We start from the raw sequence: 10,955 nt of genomic DNA, 5'->3' as shown, positions 1-10,955 counted from the left end.
GAGAGAGAGAGCAAAAAATCATATTTTTAATAATCAATAAGTGTTTACTGATAGTGTGATCTCTTCTTGTCGCATAAAATATTTTTAAAAGTAATTTTATTTTTGTAATAGTCCTAGCAATGTTTTTAAATTTATTTTTTGATAAAATATAACATAGATTATTGGTCTTTAAGTATGCTAAGAAATATTTGTTATATCACTTTAAATGGATCCGTTACACTGCTTAAACTCTCATGACATTCAGATAAGATTTGTGATAAAATTTGAATATTGTCCCAAAACTAATCCATCGATGGCGGTAATAAATATTAGTGATGTCTATCTTAAAGCCGTTAATAAAATGATTAGTCACCTTTAATGAAAGTTGTGAAAAGAAAACGGTGTTGACGTGGGAAACAATAAAGCGCGGGAAAATCATCAAAGATTCAAAACGAAAAATAAAAACTATTAGTGGTGATAAATCTTAAGTTTTTCTAAAAATAAATTCGATTAATATCCGGCTATGATATATAAACTATTAAAAGGAATTTAGTCTAAATTGTCATAGGATATTTGTAATTAAGTTAATTACTTTATGATTTCACTCCTAAACAATAGGCAAAGTTGATAAAAATTTGCCAATATTTTGTTTACAATTAAAATTTGACGGATTTATATGATGTATTAAAACCGTTGATGAATCATTGTATTGACCAGATATTGCTTTGTCAGATTAGTATTTGTTTCGATCAATGTAACACTTCCTAGGCGGCAAATAAATCGAAAATCGAGAAGAAGTCAAAATGGGAAACGAAGAGTTTTTCGATTTATAACAGAAAAAGTTGCTGGCCGAAAAATTTGAAAAATTGCTGAATAAATTTTAAGATGTTATTGAAGTTAATAGATATTATATCATTGATTATTTAAAATTAACTTTTTAATAAAATCAAATTTAAAATTTGCTATTTTTTGCGACATCATGAGATCACAACATCAGTAGTCAGTTGTATGCCTTAAATGAATTCATTCATTGGTTTTTAAGTCATGTGGCGAACTGTTTCTGTCAAATACATTGAATCCAACCATTTATAAGCCGTTTTTAACACACAATTCAAAACCCAAAATAAATGTTTTTTAAAATTATGACAAACATTTCTGTTCGTCTTATTTTCCGATTTTCATAACTAGAGTTTAGACAACATATATATATACAGTATATATATATAATAAGTTATATTTTAAATACATTTGTTATTATAAATTTTGTGCAAATAAAAAGCTTTGTCATGAGTTATATATATTTTATATCCAAATTTGTTATATATATTTAGTATTTTTCTTATTTTATTTCTTTAAAAATTTTTACTTATTCACTCCATTCACTTATTTTATAAATAATATATATTATATAAATCGTATATAAATTTAAGTAAAGACTTTTAAACCGATACTAACTTTTAAGTGAATAAAATGCTTTTCTACCAAAAAAATCTCTCTAATATTGACTCTTTTAAAAAATGTTTTTTTGGTCTTAAAGTCCAAACCATTATTAGAATATAATTCATAGTAACTTTCAAATCAATAGTTATAAGTTTTTTTAAATAAGCATATTGTATATGTTCTCATCATATAAATACAGTATATTTAAATTTATTTATAATTTATATAAATATTTTTGTTTTATAAAAATTTTATTTAATATGCTTAAATTATTGTAAAATATTAAAATTATCAATAAAATGATTTTTCCAAAACTATCTAAAAGTTAGATTAATTTACATTACATAAGCGTGGGTTTTCATAAAAATAGTGCAATCATTATAATGACATACAATTTGACTACATTTAAATTGTTTCTTTAAGCAAATTTCCTATAAGAATATTCTGTATTCAAACAAAATTACTTATATTTTAAATTAAATTTTTTGCCTAAAAATTTTAGTTTATATTATTTAAGCCAAAAATGCATTCAAATGATTGCTGGGATTATCAGATAAATTATATAAAATATTCATAAAATTTTATTGTTATTCAACTTATTTATTATATACTCAATTACAGTATTATTATTATAGCCATATCAGTGAAGACACTAATAAAACAGGTATTTTTGACACTAAAACCCATTTAAGTTCAAATGTTCCCAAAGGAGAGCTCATAGTGTATACTAACATACACTCCCTATTGGCAGACCTTTTGCCAACAAAATATACGTGACTGTAGTGCAAGATCGCCCTTAAAACCAATTGCCAGTGCAATGGGAAAGCCTTTTCTGATCTCATATTTTTCATATAACTTAAAATATCTAAAGTTTTGCTTAAAATGTGATTTTCTTTTTATTTATGAGTTTCAATGTTTTGCTTTTTTAGATACTTTATATGGCATATAAACCATAATATGTTTAAACTTTAAAAAACTTGACACTACTATACTATATAAAAGCATTAAAATGCAATTGTTTCGTATAGTTTAACATTAACTCTGTAGACATTTTTTACAAAAAATAGTTTTTTAGATTTATTTTTAACTGATACTCAATTCACATAACAAGCTTTTTGTGCAATTTTAACGTTAATTATTATTTATTATTTAAATTATATTTTAATACACTTATGAGTCTTCATTATATAAAATTGACAACATTTGGTTCAAATAAATGTCTACTTAACCTAAAATATACTTTCAATAAATTATATGAACATTCTTAACAAAAAAAACATTTATTGATAAATATGCAAAAATAAAATTTAAATTAAGTATTTTATTGTCTTTGTTTTGAATAATAATTAATATTTAGCAGTAAAGAAATAACAGTTAAATTAATAATTTTTTAATTAATTTCGAAAAATAAATTAGTACTTAAAAAATGGTTGTCAAAAGTTAGTGAAAAAATTAGGTAATTTTATTATATTTATTATACCCATAAAATTTATACATATTTTTAAATGAGTTATACTGATCATAATTTTGATAAAACAATCAGTACAGTAATTAATAATGTATTTTAAATGCAATTATTATATATTGCCAATACAGTACTTTTCTAAAATAATTATTATATTATTAATAGTCCAAAATTTCTAATTTAAAAATAAAAATAAATAGACAAACAAACTAAATATAAGTCTATTTTTAATAATTTAATAAATAAGATTATGATATTAACTGTACCGATAAAACTAAGTTAGGTTCATATTTTACAACTACATAAAGTTGAAAAAGTTATTTATTTAAAAATTAATAATTTTAACAAAAACAAATAATTTATTTGATAAATTGAAAACGTTTTACTACAGTATAAAAACAAAATCCGATTATTTAGAGATCCAATGAAAGGGCAAATAATGTTTTGCAAAACAATTTTCATCATTTGTCTGTCTCTTATATACTATGAGAAGCGTATATCTAAAACTAATGCCATTATATCACTGATAAAACCATAGCATCCATTCAATAGCTTATGTTTTTTTGTTTATAATAACTCTTACTGTAATAATAATAATATTTTAGAAAGAAATATTTTTGTCAGTAAAATATTTTTTCTTATTGTTTTATGATATGTAATAATAACAATAATATGTTTAAAAGATTTAGGTCTTCACCGATAAATGACTTCTTCGGCCAATAGTTTGGCCGCACATTGGATGTGATGTGATGTGTAAGTGAATGACTGTACGAATAAATTGGACACAAATTTCACAACAAATAAGTATTAAGTATTAGTAGTATATTAACAACAGTGCCATCAAAATGTGTGGATCATTGCAGTGCATCGCAAACAATGTTAGTATCGGACAGTAGTTTTCAGACAAACATTGTTTTAGACGAACCGTTAGTTCTCTGTTTGTGTTTAATATAACTATCTTTTAGTATTTTTGTTGTCATTATCTCTTGCTTACAGTCGACTGAACGGGTCTTACATTGTTATAGACAATCGCATGTGTTGTCTGTGCGAACCAGTGATCAACAGTATAGTCAGTCATCTCTCTCTTATTGAAATACCAGTGTTCAGTGCTCTCTCTCTCTCTCTCTCTCTCTCTCTCTCTCTCTCTCTCAACATCTCTTTTTTCGGTCACTTTAATAATGACAGTGTTTTTGCTGAAATTATTTGTCAATTTTTATGAAAAAAATTTAAACTTTTCTTTGTTCGCATATTTTTTTTTGTATTTTTATCTCTTATATTGTTGTCTATATTATTAAGTACTATAATATTTTAATAATTAATGATTGATGTATATTTTACAATATATATTTATATTTGATATATATATTATTAATTTTAAATTGATAGATTCTTTAATTTAAAACAAATTTAAGATTAAAATAAAAATTCTAGAAATAATAATGTAATTTTGTTTTCTATATTTTGAAAATAATAAATTATTTATTATTAGATAACATTTTTATTTATTACTTTTAGTATATTTTATTTAAAATAATGACTAACATTAATGAATGTCAAATTAGATATAATGTGTATCTCAAAAAAATTAAAGTCAAAACTTATTTAAAAGCAAATCATTGATGAGTTAACCTAAATGCTAGTAAAACATCAAATATGCTATTTTCAGTAGTTGTTTATAAATTTTGTTTTATGCAATCATTTTATAATTATATTTATATAACTTAAGCAAACAGAATATACTGGTAATGAAATTCACTTTTTTTAATGAAAAGAGTCACTAAATTTCGATATATATATTATATACAGTACATTAAAATGTTTGACTTAATGTAAATTCAATGCATTTACTACTACTACTACTACTACTGGTTGGGTTACTCTACGATATATACGGTATACATCTGTATATCATATGATATATAAAGTTCATATACAATATATGTTAGGGTTATATCAAATAGTATACTGACAATCATTATGCAGAATACGATTTTCAACCAAATATTTATCGTAACGTTATGTTGTGATTCACTCTTATTATACATACATACACTTAAACTATTTTTTTGTACTTTATTTTATTCATCAGTCTCTCTCTCTATCTCTCTCTCTCTCTCTCTCTCTCTCTCTCTCTCTCTCTCTCTCTCTCTTTCTTTAGTACTCAAACTTTAGCGGAAGAAAAAAATGATATATTATTTTTGTCTATGAGTTGGGGTTTTTTAAAGATAAATATCTCACACCAAACCATAGGAAAGCAACGTTTTTTTTTGGTTAACTCATTGTAAACCTTTAACCGTTGGCTGAAAATACAGTATTTCACTTAACGCTATACACTATTACTGTCAAATAAAATGTTATTTTTTACATTTAACCTAAATTCTACATTTTGTAAACATTTACATTTTGTATAACATATAATGCATAATATACTGGTACTCTGTATGAACATGACTTGTTTATACTGTTTAAATCAATGGCTATATAAACGTAACAATAAAAATTATAATAATTAAGTTTATTATAATTTTATTTTTGGTTTTACTTACGGTTTGAATTATTGGTAATTTTTATGAATTATATATATATATATATATATATATTCGCATATTTATAKCATATTAGTTTGTCAAATTAATGTCGAAAGTTTAATGTTATAAAACAAATATTTTTAATTAAATATTATTCTAATAATTTTATAATTTTTATATAATTATTATTTGACAATACGTTGTGTGACAAAAATAGAAATCACAAGTTTCTGCTATTTATATAAACGATTATAAATTTGAAACATAAAAGAGAAATATTGTATATTATCGCATATAATACAGTTAACAATTACAGCAAAATTTAATATATTAAAATATTGTTGTTATGAATACATCTTTATAATGAATATTTATAACCGTTATTGAGTTTCTAGTATAAAAATTTGCTTAAAATTAAAGAGTTTTTATAATAAATGCAAATACTGTATAATATACTGTATATATATATATATATTATACTGTATATAATTATATAGAAGAATATACAGTAACTGATAAGTTCATGTATAAAACTTAACAGTTTTGCTGATAAAATGTTTTGAGGCAACAAAAATTGTTGAGATAAAAACATATACAGAATATTCTTGAATAAAGAATATTTTAATTAGAGTAAAGTGAAAGAGAGGCTAAAAGAGTGAGAAATTTTCAAAATATTTTGCGGCAAAATATTTTTCAATACTCTAACAAAACTTGTGAACCATTTATTTGACATTTAAAATGTATAGTCGATTGCAAAATAGATTATTTCTACTCTTATATACTCTAACAGTATATACAGTACTCTTAAAGACTGTTATTTACTCTATTTTAGTACAGAAAAAGAAATTGATTTTAATGTATACTTTAAGAATAAGAATGAAATAGATATGCAAAACACAAATTATATTTGAATTATCTCTTTCACTCACTCACTCACTCACTCACTTACACTCATTTACAAATATACATATAAATAGCTAATTTTATTGGATTTATTTTTAAAAAATAGAAATTATAATATTTTAAATAGATTCTCAATAATATTAATTTGAATTATTTTTATGACAATTGAAAGAGATAGCTATATAAACATATTAAACACACTATTTAATTGTTTCAATAAATTTATAATCAATTGTTATTTAATTAACATGTACAATTTTATTATAAATTATAGTGATACATAATAATTATTTCTAAAAAAAAACATTTTTAATAACACATTAACTTATTAATATTATTAGTCTTTTATATTTATTAACAAATATTTACTTAAATTCAATATTTCAATTATAATTTTTTATAATTTAATGTATGTCTCATTTCACATTTCAAGCATAATTATTTTTTCAACTATAAATAAGTCGTCAATTTAATAGATCAGTTTTAATGAATAAAATAAATGAAATGAAAGATTTTACAATAGGTGAACAAATAAAAAATAATAATAAATTCTTTTATTAGTCTTATATTAAAGTTTCAAATGGATAGTAAAACTCATGTTTTTAATACTTGAAACTCAAGTTTTTAAAGCAATTGAAAGCATTGGCGGAAAAAGACATCAAAAATCAAAAGACAAATATGTTCTCAAATTTTTATGACTTTAAATTATAGTATAGTTTAAAACGTTTTGATCTACTATTGATATATACGGTATATACTGTATATATAAATTTACAGATTATGAAAGCATCAATAATACAATATATAGTAGTTTTGAGAAAAAAATTTCTTTTCTGTAAAAACAGTAACTAAGTTTTCACTACAAATGTTTGAGACAATAATAATAATAATAATAATAATGGCATTAAAAGTATTGTTTGGTTAAATGAAACTCATCAGTAAAAATGGGATTCAAATTATTTTTTTGTTTGTTTGATTAGTATTTTCTATTAAAGCTTTAGTATTGCATTATTTTCTATTAGTATAGTATAGTACAGTATATTTAATAGTATAGCACAACACAACTACAAACACAATTGTGACAACAATTCACTCACTTATGTATAGAGTGCTGTGTTTGTGTTATTTGAAACTGTGTTTTATTTTTAGAGACAATTGTCGAGAAAATCATTTAAAAACAAAAGAAAAAATAAGAAAAATCTAAAATAAGAGAAACAGTCATATATTAGAAACCAGGGGTTGGGTTGCGAACGGTTAGGTTCATGGGTTACACCAATTGTTACGCTATGGCTGTGACACTGACAGTGAACTCATTGGCAATGTTTCCGATAACAGATAAGACTGATTGTCTGTGAAGTAGGAGGACAGGGATGCAAATGATATGCTAGTGGAGACTTGTCGTCTATCGCACCGTTACTTTAGGTTTGTTTTTGACGACATACACTATATCATTGTAGAGGTAATGGTCTCGACTTGCAATATATCGACACAAACTATACAATAATGTCTGCATTTGCTATGAAATTGAAATCAACACAACATTTATTTTCTTTAGAGAAGTCTATTGATAACTAACAGTGCTATCAATGGTATCGCCTGTCGGAGTGGAAAACCAATAAATTTTTGGTGCCTTTCTTTTGGCTCAAAAACCAAATATAAAGCTTTCAATGAAATAACACATTAGTTAATACATTGGCATTCATTTGGCCGTAAACTATATGAATATTTTACTGAATTTATCATTTCTATTACAAACAATATACTATATATTACTATACTTTACTATAATATCTGTAATAAACTCAATCAAATAAATTGTTTGTCTTAACTCTTATACTATTATATCGTATATTTACATCACATATAAACACTATTAAGCCATAGGCTATAGTCTATAAATCAATTGTATTGCATTTGAGCTTATATTTCATGTATTGCTATATATTGGTCATTCAATGTGTATTTTATGTAATATTATAGAAATAAAACATATAAATCAATGTTATAGAGTAAGCTTATTTAGTTTATAAACTAACAAATTATATAATGCCAGTAAAAATCATTGATTAATAGATATAGCATTTTAAATATAAATTTATATTATACTATTTGAAGCGTCTTATCTCAATATTATATATATTTTTTAAAATTAAAATACACATCAAAAATTTGTAATTACGAAAATATTTAAGAGCTTTTAGTAAAAACTATTTTTTAAAAGTGCTGATAATTAAAAAAAAAAAATAAAAACAATTAAAATAAATTTTGTGGATTTTTTTTATTAACTATTGAATAGTAATATTCAATCAATCAGTACATTAAACATAAATATTGTATTAAAGCTATATTTATTCAAAACATCCGAAATCATCCAAATTTGTGATTTTCAAAAACTTAGGAATCAATTGATTCATTTCAGCGAATGATTGCTTAAGTCTTTGTTCCAGTGGTTTCCGTATTTCAATGTTTGTCATCACTTTCAGACACTTTTGTGACACTCTTTTTTCGGCGCAATGTTTGCAATATTGGATCAATTCGTCGACAATTTCGTCGCGGTTTTGATTGCCAATTGTCCTCAAACTCAATACATTAAGTTCGCTAAACAGTTTGAGGTCATCGGTGCCAATCACAGGTCGATTGTAATACTTTGTTAGCGATAATCGTTTTAAATGAGTCAACTGTGCTATAGATTGCATGCATTTATGCTGACATTGGCGACAATGGGTTTGTGGCTGATCTTCATTACACTCGCAAAGTATCACTATTTCATCAAACGATATGTGACTTAAGTTTGGAAAAACTTTCGGTAAATTTGACCACAACTTTGGTAAACATCTGATCCAATAGAGTTTTATAGTTTTTAAACTATTCATAGTTTTCATTTTCGTCACATCAAAACACATGTCGGAAGTGATGGACAATGTCTTGAGTTGTGTTTGTTTTACAATGTATTTACTGAATACATCTATTGATAGATTATTGAAACGAAAGGCTAAGTTCTTAAGGTTTAGTTTACAACAAATATTGATGAATATATCATTGCATTCCATAAAATAGTTCATCTCTTCAATGGACAGCTGATCCAAATGAGGACAACGATTGATGATAGTCTCTAATGATGTCAAACGCCAATTGTTGTCAATCAAGTGGAGTGAACGAAGAGTTTGTGGAAAATATGTGACTATTTGTTCAACAATTGAGTGATTGAAAAATGTGGATATCCTTAGCGATTCCAGTGATGATAATTCTTTGATCAAATCAATGGTAAATACTTTGGTTCTGCTGTCATCTACACATCTGAACGATAGATATTTAATTTTTGATAATAGACTTGCCATTTGTCTCAGCTCTTCGTCATCCGATGTCTTCATATAAATACAGCACAACTCAAGTCTCTGTAAATGTGGGCAACGATTGACAATCTTTTCAATGGTTTGCCGATTGATATAACAGAGACTCATTTGTATTGTCCGGACGATAGCAAAGTTCTTGAGTATGGAATCAAACTGTTGATGACTTTCGACTAAATCAAAGATATTGTCGGTACGGATGATCATATGATTGATGGTAACAATCGAAACATTTTTAGTGTCATCTTTTTGATGGCCAACTCTTATAGTCCACGACTTGTTTTTCAATGTCTGTTCGCTGCACTCTTTGAATTGTCGACAAACAGTCTGCAAACGACACAATTGTTTGGCACTGAGTTTGTTGAATATGAGTCCAATTATATCATCGTTCATAACATAATGTCTTTTGTTGTCATCGGTGGTCATCTTTTTTGGATATCACTGGTAATGTTAATTTGTTTGACTGTAGTATAAAAATATCTAATGTTTTAATTTATGAAAACCGATAAACTTTTTTTTACAAATACATTAGGGATTACCAAAAAAAACTTTATAAACAAAATAAATCAAATTTGAATAAATGACAAAAACGGGTAATTGTATAGTATAACTGCCAATTGTTAGCATGCGATTAATATTTCTATATATTTAACGGTAAATATTTATTGTTGCTCGACCTAACCTGACCTGACCTAACCTAACCTAACCTAACCTAACCTAACCTAACCTAACCTAACCTAAACTTAACTAAAATATATAGAAATAATTATTGCGTCCTAACAAGTCTTATACTATACAATACCCCAAAAATTTTTGTTCTATACTATAGAATAGATCCGAATTGTTGTCTCGTTTTATTAATTTAATTGTTTAAATATGTTTATCTGGTTTTTAAAATGGTTTTAATAATAAATATTGTATGTCTCGTGCATTTGCAATACACGTAATGAATGTTTTAAACGCGTGTCAAAACCGATACAAAACATATAACCAGATTTAGTACAAATAAGTTTTGCGGAACAATAATATGGGACCTAAAGTAAAGAACACCCCATTTGTCAACTAAACAAATGTGTGTCTTCTTGAATGTACTTTCATTAGCTGTGAAAAAGACACCACAACTGTCAGTTCTGGCTGTCATTTGTTACAATTTAATGAAAAACAAGTCAAGAGATTATCATTATTTAAATAATTTGAATAATTGGAGACAAAATAATAGTTTTGTTAGTCTATTAAGGAGAGCTCATATATTAGACAACAATACCGACATTGAAGAGGTGTACAATCAGT

General features: G+C 24.9%; 1 protein-coding gene across 1 annotated transcript; it reads right to left on the bottom strand.

The window, feature by feature from the left end:
- Window positions 1-8,631: 8,631 nt before the first annotated feature.
- Window positions 8,632-10,485, bottom strand: LOC128958729 (uncharacterized). Its single transcript, XM_054304646.1, has 2 exons — window positions 10,468-10,485; window positions 8,632-10,213 (listed from the first exon to the last, which is right to left on the bottom strand). Exon 2 carries the CDS (start codon window positions 10,089-10,091, stop codon window positions 8,664-8,666), a length of 1,428 nt encoding a protein of 475 aa, XP_054160621.1. The 5' UTR covers window positions 10,092-10,213; window positions 10,468-10,485; the 3' UTR covers window positions 8,632-8,663.
- Window positions 10,486-10,955: the final 470 nt, after the last annotated feature.

Source organism: Oppia nitens, unplaced genomic scaffold (assembly GCF_028296485.1).
Source record: "Oppia nitens isolate AA-2021 unplaced genomic scaffold, nextdenovo-longstitch-racon4-pilon3 scaffold3_pilon_pilon_pilon, whole genome shotgun sequence".
NCBI lineage: Eukaryota > Metazoa > Arthropoda > Arachnida > Sarcoptiformes > Oppiidae > Oppia > Oppia nitens.
Note: the sequence above shows the minus strand (reverse complement) of the source record. Positions and strands in the feature narration are given on the sequence as shown.